We start from the raw sequence: 17,257 nt of genomic DNA on the forward strand, positions 1-17,257 counted from the left end.
GTTGGTAAGAGCAAATAATGAAAGAGTGCCAGTGCTGCTACTATAAGTTACTGTATCACACAAAATGTTCCATGTGTGTCAGTAAGGACTCTCACAAGGCCCTCTGTCCTTTTAGGTCAGGAGTCAGAGCTAGTAGTGCAGCTAGACAGATACTGATTTCATTACAAATAACTTTTAAGCCAGTTATTAAGAATTCAATTTTTCGTTCATTATGCACACAAACAGCATGAATGAGGTAATAGAAGGTGATGAGTAGCAACTAAATTAGAACACTCTAGTAATGTATAATAGATATAGCTAACAAGAGCAGTACTGAGCTCCGGCTAAGGACTGAGTAGAGTGGAGGCCACTCTCCCTAGGCAATACTGGCGTTATAATGGAAGGACACCAGTTTGGAGAGGGAATCAGGTGAGAATCATTTCCTAAGACAGTGATTCCCAACCAGTGGCTCGGGGACAACATGTTGCTCACCAACCCCTTGGATGTTGCTCTCAGTGCCCCCAAACCAGGGAGTTATTTTTGAATTCTTGACTTGGTGGCAAATTTTGGTTGAATAAAAACAAGGTTTACTACCAAATAAATCCACTTTAAGCTGATAGTGTTCATAGAGGTTGCCTAATAGCCAATCTTAGCCCTTATTTGGCACCTCCATGAACTTTTATGATGCTTTTTACATTTGACTGTGGCTCAAGAGTAAGAAAGGTTGGGGACCCCTGCCCTTAAGGTTTCTGCTGGAGGGGATCCAGACAACTAGCAGGTATTCCAATAGGTAAATTAAATCTACTAACTCTCCACTATGGTGCCAGTATACATCTGCTCTGCTTATGATAATCACTACTTAAAGCTACTAAAACTAATACACTGTGCTATTCCATGTATGTCAAACATCTGTTACTTGCTTAAAGGACATGTCAACCTGAAAATATTTTTTTTTGCCTAATAAAAGAAAACATAATATCAAGCAACTTTCCAAAGTGAATTTATTGAATATTTTTGTGCTTTAAAAGTTATTTGTAAATGTAATTGCTATTGAAAGCAGCATTTGCTGAACTCCTGGTTGTTACTTTTTAAACAATGTTGCAAAGGTCAGTCTCCTCCAGCAACACAGGTCTGTCAGTCTGCTGCCTTGTGTTGAATTGTTTCAAATGCCAGAGCCCCCAGGGCAGAGAACAAAAAAAGGACTGGCAAACACTACTATTACTAGCATTTATATATACAAATAAGTCAGAAACCATTGCAAATTTGTAGTGAATGTATATTGCAAAGTTGCTTACAATTATGTTTCTTTTATTAGTCAAAAAGTTATATTTTAGGTTGACTTGTGCTTTAAGAACCTCTGGTGTCCTAATATCCTGATTTCACAGTGTGAGAGGTAGGGTTGCCACCTTTGGAAGAAGGGAAACCCAGGCAGGGCATTGACATCACAGAGGTGTGACGGATAATGTCAGGGGTGTGGTCTATTATGTCCAGGCGGGGTTATAACGCGACAATCTGAGAGTCCTGCCCAGTTTTCCTAATTTAGAGAACAGGTGGCAATCCTAGTGAGAGATATAGTTTAACCACATTGGTCCCTTCCTCCACACAGCATTGCGAGGGCCGAGACAGGCTCACAGTGTAACCATGCTCTACCTTAGGAGGAGCCAAAGCATCAGTTAAGGCCAAAAAAGGGTTACACACTTTATTAGAGTCTGTTCATCATTTTTTTAATTGCGGATGCCCTTTTAAATGAATTCACACTGTACTTACATATTTTTCAGATTGTTATTTGTATGGGAATCCTATAAATGTCCCTGGTAACAGCTGCGTGGAACAGTGTCATTTTGATACTACTGCTTGTGCTATTTCTGTATGGCAGCTATCATTTAAGTGCTCTGGATTTAGTAACCTAGAAGCCTATTCTGGTTGTAGGCCAAAGACTCCTCTCACTTTGTGTTTGCAAGGCTGCATTAGCCAGTCCGACCATGAGTTCAACAGGGCTTTGGTCTGTGGATTACGAGATTTATGGGGATGTTCAAGGTAAGAATGGGCTTTATTTCATACACAACAGTTGTGGGAATATAGTGTTTTCAGGCTTAATATGAAAATCCATAAAGGTCATTTAATTTTGAGGTTGAAAATATGAACAGTAAACCCTATAAACTACTGACATTATAAATGATTCAATATGGGGTAGGTTATACTGTAAAACTCTACAGTATCCAGAATGGAAACATGAGAATAAATCTGTTATAAAGAAATATTTGAACAAAGATAATGATAAATGTTATGTACATCTGATGTAATGTTTCTTCATTATTATTATTAGTGGGACATGATTTGCAGTGATGTCCCTGCAACCAGACCTCAGACCTTTTATACTTGTGTTTATAGGGAAAGAAAGGAATTTAATCTCAGTATACAATGATATAAACACATAAAAATAGAATATTTTCCCTTCTACTTACTACCATGGCTGTAGAGTGTTCATGTTAGACAGCAGAGTTTGGAAACATAAGCCCCTCCAGATGTTCTAAACTACAACTTCCAGAATCCCTCTCACTGCGAAAGGCTTATGTAGGGTACTGGAAGTTGCAGTTCTGTGACATCCCTAGATCGGCAGGCTGCCGGCCATCATATAGAGTAGAGTACTGGAGGGTCATTAATCAACACTGGGCAAATTTGCACCTAGGTAATAACCCTAAGCAACCAGTCAGTGATTTGCCTTTTTCAACCAGCTGGGGGAAGAACTAAAATGAGATTTATTGTTATGGGTTTGCCCAGTGTTGATAAATGAGCCCCAGTTATCTTTTAACTCTTGTAGTGCTTTATATTATATATGAATAATTATGTAACTATATGAAAGAAGTCTTGAGAATATTTGAATATACAATATTGGACACAGAATAACATGTCAATGATAGGGAGGGGTTATCAGTGGGAAGGACAATGTCTACCAATGCAAGGGCTGGATTGAAAACATTAAACCTACACTATTCAGACTGACACTTACCTTTATTACTAACTTTGCATCAGTGTTGGACTGGGACACCAGGATACCAGCATATTCCCTGTGGGCCCAGGTGTTAGTGGGCCTTCCTGCTGCTAACCATTTGGCCTTTTGTATTCAGTCCCTATTTCTGTGTGGAAACAAAAAGGCTGACTAGATGTAAGAATATCAGGAGTATAGTTTGTAAAGAAAAGAGGCTATGAGATAAAGAGGTTGAGTGAGAAGAGGATGAAAAATAAAGTTTTAAAGTGGCCCATGGTCTAAGGTTTTCTGGTGGGCTCCCAGTATCTGCATCCAACACGGGTTTTTATATTGGGTATTTAATGGTATATTACCTAAAGCCCCTGGTAATCAGGTCAAGGACTCCAATTTCTTCCCACAATTTAAAAATTTGCAGTCATTTTATTGAGTCCTGATAAATTAACCATAATGTTTGGGACCTTAGTTTGCAACCCTAGGCCTGAAAATTACCCAAAATCCCACCCTGCTGCCCCCTTTACAGGCTGTCAGCCATTCCCTCTTTAGGTCAGTGGGCAGCTACAGGGATGGATCTGTGGTGCATTGCAGATGAAGGAAGAACAGGCTAGAAGGTGCCTCATGTTGGAACTTAGCACTGAGACTTGATTGGTGAGGCAATAGAGGATGACGAACTGCAGTACTGAGCATGTGCAGGTAAAGTCTTTGCTGGGGTACCGTCTAGTTGCTATAGGCAGCTCCTGTATCCCTGGTGGCTTAATTAGTTCTCCCCTGCCCCTAGGCTAGTACAGGTATCAGACCCCTTATCCGGAAACCCATTATCCGGAAATTTCCAAATTACGGAAAGGCCGTCTCCCATAGACTCCATTGTAATTAAATAATTCACATTTTTAAAAATGATTTCCTTTTTCTCTGTAATAATAAAACAACTAAGATATAATGAACCCTTATTGGAGGCAAAACAAACCTATTGGGTTTAATCACTGTTTAAATATTTTTTTAGTAGACTTAAGGTAGGAGATCCAAATTACGGAAAGACCCCTTATCTGGAAAACCCCAGGTCCCGAAAATTCTGGATAACGGCTCCCATACCTGTACCTTATCATCTATCATCACTATGTGGAAGAGGAAGATTATGAGAATTTTAATCAACAGATACGTTTAAAGAAATGGACAAGTATTTTTGGTTTATTAATCTACAATGTGAACAATATAAAGCTGTTCTTTAAGGGGTTGTTCACCTTTGAGTTAACTTTTGGTATGATGTAGAGAGTAATGGTCTGAGACAATTTGTTACTGGTCTTCATTTTTTATTATTTATGGGGTTTTTTATTTTACTTTTTGTTCAGAAGCTCTTCAGTTTTGGAATATTTTTAAAACTATAGAAAATAAATAATGAAGACCAGTTGAAAAGTTGCTTAGAACTCTATGACATATTGAAAGCTAATTTAAAGGTGAAGCACTCCTTTAAGACACGTTGATCAGATCACTTGAAAATTCAGGTACAAGTCTAATACATGTTGCAGGGCTACATTAATTGCATTTACATTTAATTGCAATCAGTGCAGCCCTTCTAGCTGGGTTTTCTAGATGTCTCCCTGAATTTTCAAGCGATCGGGTCACCCTGTCTTAAGATATAATAAAATAGCCACGTGTATAATGTGTTAACCTTGGAATTTATTCTCTCTTGCAGGAGTCTTCTTCAGAAAGGTACAATTTTATTGCAAAATTGCATGACTGCCATGGATGTTTAGCTTATGATTCTCACACCTTGCAAGGGCAAGTGTTGCGCAGAGAATCTGCCCTTAGATTATATGAGTCAGATACATGTATGTATGTATGTATGTATGAATATCTTTATTTATAAATACATAAAACAGGCAGCAGAGTGAATACAGAATCTCCTATTTCACCCCCTGGAAAATACCTAACAATCATCTAAAGCAGAAAGATATACAAAGTTTTTTTTTGTTTTTTTTCAAAACAAGAACAAACATAGAAGTAAAAATAAATATTATAAATAAAAGAATAAATAAGCAGGTAAGCAAAACAAAGTGCTACATTGTAGATACATTCTTGAATCAAGGTACATATAAAATTATAGCTATAACATATAATAGTGATAATTATAATCTCATTTATGTCTGCAAGCGCAGTGAGTTAAGCATAAAACCAGCTTCATTAAAGGTACATGCTTCAAAATGTGCTTCTTGCAGTTCCACATAGTTCTTCTCAGCATCTTGCCTTCTCTTATGGATCAGACGCTGCAGCACCTACTGATGCAGAGAAACCCTGGAGCTACTGACACCTTCGGACCAAGTGGTAGCACCAGGGTTTCCTTCGTGCCCTGCATTAGTCACTGTAGTGTAGTTGCACCACAAGCTCACACATCAATCACACACCACACCAGAAATAATGCCAGGCAGACTTAGAAAATATCCAGCACAATTGCGCCCAATTTGCGACAAAACACATGTGCAGTTGTGTCTATTTTTGCCCATTTTTGTCCCCAATAATATTGGAAATCAGGGAGAAAATGGTGCATTGAGGGAAAAAACATGGAGATTTCTCTCAAAATGAACCTTTGCTCACTGCACTTGAGAACATAAATGATCCCTAGTGATATCCCCAGATTCATTCAAAAAATCTGAACAATATTAAGAAACACAACTAAATCTTTCTGGAATACCCCTTCGAATATAGACCAATTGGGCAGCTCCACATAAGGTGTAAAATATCTGCACCAGCCGATTGGCACTGGTATTAGAACATAATCTAACTCTAAAGATTATAACATGGGTAATGTATGCTTGAAGCCTACAAGGGCTTCTAATATTAAAGGATACCAATCAAGGGGCTTCTAGACCCATTCCACACCAGATGTGGAATACATTGCTCCCATTTACTTCTAAAATTACTTGCAGTTTGTTTTTTTTATTTTTAAGTAGTGTGAAATAGGTCTATGAAGAAAAATGGACCTAAATATTTGTGTTTTTCTCCACAAAGCACTGTTTTTTTCTAGAACTCACTACAGACACAACGGATGAGTGTCTTGACGCAATTGCACTGCGCTGACTGCAGTTTTGTCTGATTCGTCAAAATGGATGCATCACAGTTGCACCAATTATTTTCTGTCTGCCTGGCATCATTTCCAGTGTTTAGTGCGCAAATGACATCTGCACTGGATTTTTTAGGTGCGAGTGTGCTGTGCCTATTGACGCAGGGTACTAAGCACAGGAGGTGGCAGTAGAACAATATATGCCCTATGGTTGTGTAATCATATAGTTGCTGTAAGGAGAGGCGCAGCAAGGAGTCAATTTTTGCATTACACAGAAAAGTTTTGCAATTGGCTACTGTTAAGTCATGATATGTTTATGTGCTATTTGTATTTTGGGGTCTTTGCATACAGTTTCGTAATTCCAATTATATGTGATATCAATGTTATCAGAAGACCCTTAATATTTTTATTTATTACATTTTCTCTTTGTACCCAGTAATTCAAGGTAAAAAACATTTATCCTAATTCAATTCTCAATTTCCCCAGAGACTTCTATTGAGTTTCATCACCAACAAGTTAAGTTTCTCGTTAAATTGAATCTGGCCCAATATTTGTAAACGGAAATGATGTAAAATGCAACTTTTGAGTCAATTTTCAGAGAATTTTTGTATAGATTTGTGACAATTTAGTGACAGATTTAGAATCTGTATTTTTTAGAGATTTCAATATACGGCATTATTACTGTTCTGCTGTTGTGAGTGACAGAATGCAGCTGTATAATAAAGAATGTAGATGCCAGCAACAAAAGACTACACTATTATTATTTTGGGATCCACATATAAGCCACAGATTTTCAGTCCCCTGTGAATATGTGATATTACTATAATTCTTTCTTTGCTTTTATATTCTGGAATTTTATCTCTTTGTACTCAAGGGGCATTTGGAGCATATTTTACAAATTTATAATATGTTTTTTGGCCCAAAGCCCTAATGTACTTGACAAACTATGTCTGTCCATTTGGAAAATTGGCTGGAAACAAAAGGGTTAACAGTAGACACAGTGTTGGACCGGGGTGTCAGGGGCCTACCAGGGCTGCCACCTCAGGGGCCTCCCACCTCACCCACAAATTCCTACACCTTCAACACCTCCCTCCATGTGCCACATTCTTTTTACTTTCAGCTGCTGTAGACTTAAGTCTTGAAATTGATCCCTATTCAAAGTGAAAAGGAAATGCTTGTATATGTGGGGTCCCACTTAGTGACGGGTGCATTTTCAAGCAAGATTTTTTCTTATCCATTGCCCTTAAAGTGCCACATATCATAGAATCTATGACCTGTGAATAAAGGGAACAATTCTCCACACATCACAGATCTCATGATCTATGGGGTCTGTCTATGCCACATATGTTGGTAGTACTATACCTACTGGGCATATAACTGTTCATGTGACCACTGGAATTCATGTTATGATGCTTTATCCTAGAACCTAAGAATATGTGGTAGATGAGATACAGTAAACATTTTTCTGCCAAAGTTTGCAGAATTTTTATAAAGCATTTCAAAAGTTTTACTGACCCATTCCTGTAAAAATCTGGAACAGGTGACACGTGTACTTATTGCAAAACCTGGTCTATTGTAGGGTTACCAGATCACTTGAAAATTCAGGGGCATGTCTAAAAAATCCAGCCGGTAGGGCTAAACTGATTGCAGTTCAATTGCAACATGTATTTATTACGTATCTCTGAATTATCAAGTGATCTTGGTCACCCTACTCTGTTGTTTGCTAATGATTTGTATATGTACTCTGTATCCGACTTCTCTTTTCCATCTAGTATACAGAAGATCAAGCAAAACGTGTTAGTGCTGTTGGATGGGTTAAAAATGCCCCCCATGGAACAGTAATAGGTCAAGTCCAGGGGTCAAAGAGCATAGTGGAAATAATGTAAGTACCTAATATACACACACATATATATACACGTGTTATGATACATTAAACTGACCTACCTGAAAGACCTGCCAACTTTGTGTCAAAAAGGTCCAGTCAAAAGTTCTGTCCTAGAAGGACAACCCTTCTAGAGAAAGTCAGGGAACAAGGACCCTGTGAATGAGGTTTAGTTAGATGGCAGGACTTGTTTTGTCAGAGTATGTTATAGGATGCAAGATAGTAAGGCAAGCTAGAAAGAGCAGCTTTGTTCTCCACCTATAGCTTGATTGCTGTAGGTAGCTCCCCCTTAGGTGGACAACAAAGCTGCTCTTTCTAGCTTGCCTTACTATCTTACATCCTATAACGTACACTGACAAAAATAGTCCTCCAGTCTGTCAAAGTTTCCTTCACAGGGTCCTTGTTCCTCTAGAAGGGCTGTCCTTCTAGGGCAGAACTTTTGACTGGGCCTTGTTGGCAACAGCCTCATACATGGAGTTTTTTTGCACGACTTCGGAAAAACGAAGCAATGTGTATGCCTTTCCACCAGCAATTTACTTTGTTGCCAGTGGAAAGGCATCTGCAAATCTAGAGCTAAATATTGTTATTTCTGTAGCTTGAAATTTGAAGGGTTAACCCCTACCCTAATTACACTTTATTTGTGTCTTTACTCTATGGCTACTCCCATCCTTAGTTCCTGTGGTTTTTACCCTCAGGGGCAGGCCGAGCCGACCGGGCGCCCTAAGCAACCCGGTCGGCCACCTCGCCCCTGCACCTGCGCTATCACATCGCACCACCCCCCCCCCCGAATTAGCGCGCATGCGCAGCTCGGCGCAGGGTGGGGGGGGGGAGATGCGAACCGATAATTCATTACCCCCTGCCTAGGGGTAGGCAGGAGAGGCTCCTGCCTGGCGCCCCCCAATCGTTGCGCCCTAGGCAGCTGCCTCTTCTGCCTACCCCTAGGGGCTGATTTACTTACCCACGAACGGGTCGAATGGAGTCCGATTGCGTTTTTTTCGTAATGATCGGTACTTTGCGATTTTTTCGTTTGTTTTGCGATTTTTTCGGATTCTTTACGAATTTTTCGGATCCAATACGATTTTTGCGTAAAAACGCGAGTTTTCCTATCCATTACGAAAGTTGCGTAAAAAGTTGCGCATTTTGCGTATCGTTAAAACTTACGCGAAAAGTTGCACATTTATCTAAATGCGCAACTTTTCGCGTAAGTTTTAACGCTACGAAAAATGCGCAACTTTTTACGCAACTTTCGTAATGGATACGAAAAACTCGCGTTTTTACGCAAAAATCGTATTGGTAACGAAAAATTCGTACAGAATCCGAAAAAATCGCAAAACATACGAAAAAGTCGCAAAATGTTCGTTTTCAAGTCGGAACTTTTCCAATTCGGGTCGGATTCGTGGGTTAGTAAATCAGCCCCCTAGTTACGGCCCTGTTTACCCTATAACCATAAAGTATTATACCTTCCAATATCTGAAAACCAAACGTAGGGCCAAAATAGAAATTCTTCTAAAACCATTGTACATCTCTGCAATTTGAGAGATTCTATAGGGGATGTTATGCTTATGCAGGAGCCAGTGTCTTTGTTTATCCTATAATCCACCCTCCGCTGGGGGCCTTAGTTGCCATTTAAGTGCCATTTTTTCAGTTTTTTTCAATAGTATACATTTAAGTCACATTAAGGCCAGGGCTTTACGTTACACTTTCAATGATACGGGACTGAAAAAGGGATTTTCATTTTTTAAAAAGAGAAGCATCACTGATCTTACTGGGTAGATAACCAGTTCTGAGTATTTTGAAATTATACGAAAATAAAATGAAGTCTTATTTTATATTTCTCTTAGGAAAAACTGGCTACAGAATGTCGGAAGCCCAATGTCTCGCATCGACAAGGCAGTTTTCTCCAACGAACATGAAATTCAGGCATTAGAATATACCAGTTTTAAAACAAAATATTAATAGTCTGTCCACATGCAATTAAACTGAAAACCAACTTTGTTTCTCCATGCTTTCATTTTCCTCACCTTTTTTCTGCATTTATAATTCTAGCAATTAAAATAACTACTCTCAGATCTCATTTGTAATTTCATTCCTGTGAAGCTGACTGCCCTACAGAGGCCTCAGTATCCCATCACCTCAATGTACTATTACTACCCCAGGGGCTACTGTCATTCGTACTTATAAAAGACCCTAAAGCTTGCACAAGGTAAAGTCTGGTGTACTTGATCCACTTGCCCACTGTGGAAAAATATATCCCTCACTTTTCTTCTGTCCCTGAGATCAGTAAAGTGGCCACTGGGAGAATTAAAACACTGCAAAACATTGTTACAAATGGAGAACTCAAGCAATTTTTAACCTCAAAAAACAATGTCACCTCCCCTCAGACTTGCTTTTCAAACCTTATTTCCACCAAGGCCAATAAAACTAGTTGTGGCCAGTGGAGTAACAATAAAGAAAGCAAACCCGCTTCCTCTATAGTTATAGAGCCCCTCTACTACCTGAGATTGGGGGAAGAACAGGTAGCAGGGGGAGTGCAGGAAGGGGTTGCTGGGTGGGGGGGGGGGCATGTAGTTAAGCCACTGGTTTAGACCACTCTAGAGGTATATTTACATATATAAAACCTTGATAAGATACTCTCTTATGGCCATACACGTACCAGAGATCAAAAGGTAACCTTGCACTTTAGAATAATTGGTATTGGCACGGTGGTATTTAATGGCACATGACCCATTAGGGATGTAAAGAGTGGGGAAACTATAAATATCTGATACAGGAAAATACAATTACACATTTGAGTACAATAAAAGAAAAAAAAGGCTTCTCACATCAATGTACATGTACCCACAGGATGTTTAACAATATAATAAAAATCTTATTTAGATAATGTAGCGTGGTCTTGTGCCAGTGAATATATGCCAGAGGCCTCTGGATACATGTTATGAGCATGTGGGTATTATTGGTTTTCCGGAATGTGCAGAAATTGTTCTGTTGGTAAGAACACATTGTATTCTATTGTAGGTGTAAATAAAAGGAGCTCTGTATCAGAATCTGAAACTATAGGGTGCTCTACTGCTCTAATAGTAATCCGACACAGCTAAATAGAATTTACAAAATAATCAGAGAACTCTTTCACCTGTTGTGACTTTGGACTTTGGAGCCAAAAACCAGGGGTGGGGCCGGCAGGTTATAAAGGGACCCCCGCTGCAGTGCCAGCCAGTAGGGTTGCCAGGTTTGTGGTTTTTCTGCCAAATTGGGCTACTAATTTAAAGCTCAGGCGGGTTTTCAAAGTACAAACCTGCCAAGGTATAGATTTGGGCTAGTTTTTGAGCCTTGGCGGGTTTGTAGTTTGGAAACTAGCCACAGTTTTTTCCCTAGTGTACCTGACATGCCTGTCCCAGTGCATGCTATGTAATGTAGTTTGTATCTAACAATTAGCCTACAGCTAAGATTGATATAAAACTACAATACCCAGCATGAAATTTTTAGAATTTTTTTTTACATTGCACATATTGGGCTATTTTTGGGCTACTTTTGAAGTGGTTTTTGGCTAGTTTAAGGCTGGTTTTAGAACTGACTTTGGCTGGTTTGAAAAAATAAATCTGCAACCCTGCCAGCCAGAATGAGAGAGACCATACGGAGAGCAGTGAGACTGTAAATGGCCGAGGGGTGCTTTGCTTAACATTTCGAGCTCCAGTCTATAAAGAGAAATATGCATAGCTGCTGTTGGATGCCTTTACCTCCATGTGAGTCTCCAGTGTGTCCCTCCTGTGTGAGGACAGGTAGTGCTACCTGGGGGAACTAATGAGCTCTTGGGGAAGGGACTGAACAGAGAACGGGTCTTTCCTCATGGAATCCCCCTGAGGTGTTCTTTTTGAGTTGTCCTCATTGCCCACTAGGTGGAGGCATTGCACTGTAAATCCCAGTTCCCAGTATCTTTATATGCATAGACCAGTGCTGTCCAACTTCTACGGTGCCGAGGGCCGGAATTTCTCTAGCATACATGGTGGAGTGCCGCTAATGGAAGCCAGTTTTGACCACTCCCCCTTTTTAAACTACACCCACTTCAAACCACACCCATATTATCACAATGGTGGTAGCACAGCAAAATCCCAAATGCTTGGTCCTTACTGTGGGGATATCAACCATCATTCATATGTGAAAGAATTATGTCGTATTAAGATATACCCTTAAATTCCATATGCCTCCTCCTCCCCTGTGGATAACAGAGCAACCCCCAGTACATAATTACACACCGTTGGGACCATTTAATGGCTATTTCCAACTGCTAACAAACTCCCACAACAAACCCCTGCCAGGTTCACCTCCCACAAGCAGCATAGGGCAAGCAGAGTATGGCACACACAGGCAGCACTCTGCCTGTCCTATGTGTGTGCCATACTCTGCCTGTCCTATGCTGTCTGTGTGTGCCATACTCTGCCTGTCCTACCCTGCCTGTGTGTGCCATACTCTGCCTGCCCTATGCTGACTGTGTGTGCCATACTCTGCCTGCCCTACCCTGACTGTGTGTGCCATACTCTGCCTGACCTATGCTGCCTGTGTGTGCCATACTCTGCCTGCCCTATGCTGACTGTGTGTGCCATACTCTGCCTGCCCTACCCTGACTGTGTGTGCCATACTCTGCCTGCCCTATCCTGACTGTGTGTGCCATACTCTGCCTGCCCTACCCTGACTGTGTGTGCCATACTCTGCCTGCCCTACCCTGACTGTGTGTGCCATACTCTGCCCTACCCTTCCTGTGTGTGCCATACCCTCCCTGACCTACACAGGGGATTACATATTTAAACAATACAGGGGGGGTTACAGCCTGAATCTGAGGTGAGAACCATGCAGGGGGGCAGTTAATCTCAGTACTGATACCATTTAATGCTTACTCAAAGGTAAGCCATCAAAGCAGCCAGACAGGTGGGGGGCCACACAGAGGGGGGTCGGGGGCAGCACTGGCATAGACTATTTGGGGTATGCTGATTGCAAGAAAAGAGTGAGTGTAATCCAAATTCTGCCGACTGTGTCAAGAAAGGGTTACAAAAAAAAAAAGGAACAAACTTAAATGTAGAGAAAAGATAAGGGGCATGGGAAGGGAGAGAAAAGTGCCTCTTTATATACAGTTATTGGATCCTTTAGGCAGGAAGCTGAATTTAAAGCTATTTAAGTAAGCAATTCTTATTTTTTTACTTACTTTTCGAATACTTATCAAATGGTCGCTTATTTATTAATCAGGAAAACCCTGTCCCCAATTTAAATAGACATAACACACTACTACCAGGCATCCACCTAAAGAGAGTTACAGACAGTCCGGTTATGCAGCGTCGGACTGGCCCACTGAGATACCAGGAAAACTCCCGGTGGACCCTCCTGCCTCTAACCATTTAGCCTATTTCATGGCTATTCCCTTTTTTTTTTATTTTCTGGAAACAAAGAGACTGAAGAATAGATTATAGTGTGTAAAGAAAATAGACTAGTAGAACAAAGAGGTTAAATGAGAAGAGGAAGAAAAATAGTTTGGAGAGTGGCCTCATGGTTTGAGGTTTTCTGGTGGGCCCCTGGCATCCCGGTCCGACACTGGGTTAGTTTTGGTTTGACCCAGCTCAGTCATGCAAGGGAGCTAAGGAGTTAGATGAAGACAGGTGGCACTGTGGATCAAATCCCACCTCTTGGTGTGACACTCACATGGGAAGGTAACCAAGTCCCACCATCCATTCTCATTGACACAAGTTATAAGCAGGAAATAAAATAATTTTTAGTCAATAACTCTAGGGGGCTGATTTACTAACCCACGAATCCGACCCGAATTGGAAAAGTTCCGACTTGAAAACGAACATTTTGCGACTTTTTCGTATGTTTTGCGATTTTTTCGGATTCTTTACGAATTTTTCGTTACCAATACGATTTTTGCGTAAAAACGCGAGTTTTTCGTATCCATTACGAAAGTTGCGTAAAAAGTTGCGCATTTTTCGTAGCGTTAAAACTTACGCGAAAAATGCGCAACTTTTCGCGTAAGTTTTAACGCTACGAAAAATGCGCAACTTTTTACGCAACTTTCGTAATGGATACGAAAACTCGCGTTTTTACGCAAAAATCGTATTGGTAACGAAAAATTCGTAAAGAATCCGAAAAAATCGCAAAACATACGAAAAAATCGCAAAATACCGATCATTACGAAAAAAACGCAATCGGACTCCATTCGACCCGTTCGTGGGTAAGTAAATCAGCCCCTAGGTGTTTCCCATGCCATGTTACACTGGTGTGTTTTATTGCCTGCTCTCTGCACTTACAATATGAAGTGATAACCTTCATATTTATATATTTATATATCTGCAAAATATGTTAAGTTAATGTTAGTTTAACTATTACTAAGTGTAAACTCTAGGTTTACAAACACACGTCTCTGAGAAACATATGAAATATATTATTCCTTAACTTTAAATTATTAGCAGTTATATATGGCATATATACAAATACAGGTATGGGATCTATTATCTGGAATGCCTGGGACCTGGGGCTTTCTGGATAAGGGGGTCTTTCTGTAATATGTACCACCATACCTAATGTCTGTTTATTTCACCAGATATAAAAAGCTGAATAATAAAAGTTGTTTTCAAAATAAACATGAAACTTATTGTTTTTATTAAAACATTCATATCTGTTACAAACTCTATTAAAAATCTCAGTTGTCAATCATATTTTGCTTTTCCACCTCTATGCCTGATATTAAAAATCATTTTTAAAAATTAGAATTATTCATCCCTTATAAATCCCTAAAACCTGACAATGTGTGCTTGGAAACGTACATTTATTTTAAACAAAGCCAACATTTTATGTTTTCGCTCCATGATGGATATTGGAAAAAAAAGTAAAAAAGCAGTATCATATTCTTAGCTGTTTAATTGCTGCTATGTGTAATAAGAAAAGAGAATATTCAGGTCATTAATAAAAAGCAAAATCTAATTAAATTAAAAACAGCAATGTGGGATTTGCCAGCCACAAACACAGACTAAAACATATTTTACAACCCCCCTTCCCCTCTTTGGTTCCAAAAAATATAGGAACTATTTTGCAAGCAGTGTGCAAAAATAACAATATGCAATATTTAAAATTAAAAAATTTGGTTTGGAAGTACCATCTGGAAGTACCATCTGGTTTCCACTAATGCATTGTTCTATTACAGGAAAACTATACCCCCCATGTTTTTTACATGAGCTCATTTAGTTAGGCGTATGTTAAACCGTTACATACAGTATATGCTATATGAACTTTCATGAATATATATATATATATATTTACACAGACATACCTGAATTATCCAGTGCCAGGCCAAGTTCTACTGGCACCAATGCCCAATGTGCAACCACAGCCCACCCCTCCTGCTGCCAGTTGCTCACCCCCTCACCCCTGCGCCACTTGTTACCCACAAGCCCCCCTGCCACTCAACTTGCTCATGTGTCCTGCATTGTTGAGTAAATTACTGGCCTCCAAGAGGGGCTGAGATGAGATAGACTATCATGGTATCCTTTCAATGTCTAAGTTAAAAAAAACACATTTATGTTTATTTGTGGTTTATTCATCTATTTTTTTTTTCTTATTATTATTTAGCTATTTAGAAAGCTAAAACGCTATTCCCAGGAGCTGTATAATTACACTGCATCCATGTTGCTCCAGTAGGGTTTCGCACAAATCTAAAATCAGGTAACATTTTGGGTGTCCCTTGTTACCTTGTTACTGCTCAATATGCTTCTATATTTGGGATGATAAACATTAATAACAACAGGATTTGAATTTATTGTCTTCTTTGGAAATATTTAGAACTATTTTTTACTATTAAACACTGGAGATCATTTGTTTGGATTCGCTTCCTGGTCTCACACTCTGCGGATCTCAATATTTAGGGAGATTCAACATAAGTGGATTAAATGGATCTGCAGAAGCGGTAAAATCCTCACTGTAAAATGACTATCTGGCAGAAAGGCAAATACAAGGATAAATATCAGTATAGACATTTCACAGTTTAGTGCTTCTGTTTAAAGAGCAGGCCAAGGCTGCATGCCTTTCATATCCTGTGTTGTTTTATACTGGTTTACTGGTTTTGTTATAATGCTTGCTACAAGTCCCCACCACATATTAACTATGGGCTACCTGTCATTGCGGATGGTGGTGCAATTAGTTGTCTGGAAGAGTGGATGGAAGATGGTTCTACTCTGCCCCTCCCTTTGATTCAAAGGTTGACCAATAGAGTCATTCCTTCAATAGCCTCTCATATATCCCTTTCTCTATGTCTTGTACCTCTGGTCCAGGCGCTTCAATTCATCAAAACTATACCCCTAACAATGTAATTCTTTATAAAAATATATTGCATGAAACAGCTTATATGTAAAATGCTGCCTTAATAAACCATTTTCATACATTTTCATGGTGGCAACAAGCAGGGTCGGACTGGGCCGGAGCTCCCCTGGGTCACTTATCTCCCCCCCCACCCCATGGGCTGCAGGTAAGTTTAATTAGTGTGGGGAGGGGGGGAGGGCCAACAAGTTAAGGGCACACGTACATGTTAAGTCACAACAGCCAATTAATGGACAAAGTTCTATTTTTTAGTCCCATACTTCTTCCTGTTTGATAAGATTTTTTAATAGGCCACTTAAAGGAGAAGGAAAGGCTAGTAAAGAGTTAATCTCAAGTTGCAGGCATACCTTCAGTTCTCTCAAGAGTGCCCTTAAGTCTCCCCATATTTCACCTGTTGAGATGATCAGAAGCCTTATAGGAAAAAACCGCTGAGCTCTGTAAAGAAATTTCCCAAAATGCCTCGCTCCTGCACCAAGACCATTGTACATGCTCAGTTAGTAAGACTATTAGTCAGCTTCCTGCTGATTGGCTCAGATTCACATTCCTAAGGGGAGGGAGTTCTTAGCATTCTTGAGGGAGGGGGGAGCAGGAGAGAGCTGAGTGTCTCTGGCAACTTCCTTCTAATTTAATATGATATAAAAACTATCTGTTGGTTACGTATTCATTCTGAGGCTTTTTCTTGAAGGAAAAAAAACACAAGACCTATACTGCTCTACAAAACATCACCAGAAAGTATGATTAAGTTTGACTAATAATTTATGTTGCATCTTTTTTTGCTTCAAGGAGAGCTGTCACTAAAAAAAATACACTGAAGTGTAGGGATGCATACTAAATCTTTTTGACATATACTGTTTATTTTTCTTACAGTTGCTATATATTATATTATTTTTGTGTGAGTTGGGCAGCCTGACATTTTTTTGCAGCTGCAACCAACTATCAGGACACCTACTTGTCTGCTTGATCTTTGGCTAATGTGCCTCTGCAGAGGCTTGTCATTGTGCAC

At 39.7% G+C, this 17,257-nt stretch overlaps 1 protein-coding gene across 2 annotated transcripts; it reads left to right on the forward strand.

The window, feature by feature from the left end:
• Positions 1-1,914: 1,914 nt before the first annotated feature.
• On the forward strand, positions 1,915-9,969 carry LOC101733443 (acylphosphatase-1-like). 2 transcript variants are annotated; one of them, XM_004913696.4, is made up of 4 exons: positions 1,915-2,016; positions 4,656-4,672; positions 7,793-7,902; positions 9,744-9,969. In XM_004913696.4, exons 1-4 carry the CDS (start codon positions 1,962-1,964, stop codon positions 9,856-9,858), a joined length of 297 nt encoding a protein of 98 aa, XP_004913753.1. In that variant the 5' UTR covers positions 1,915-1,961; the 3' UTR covers positions 9,859-9,969. The 2 variants fall into 2 exon arrangements, with proteins under 2 accessions (XP_004913753.1, XP_031756557.1); XM_031900697.1 differs by lacking the exon at positions 4,656-4,672 and having other exon boundaries at positions 1,933-2,016.
• The last annotated feature ends 7,288 nt before the right edge of the window (positions 9,970-17,257 follow it).

This window comes from Xenopus tropicalis, chromosome 4, assembly GCF_000004195.4.
Source record: "Xenopus tropicalis strain Nigerian chromosome 4, UCB_Xtro_10.0, whole genome shotgun sequence".
Lineage (NCBI taxonomy): Eukaryota > Metazoa > Chordata > Amphibia > Anura > Pipidae > Xenopus > Xenopus tropicalis.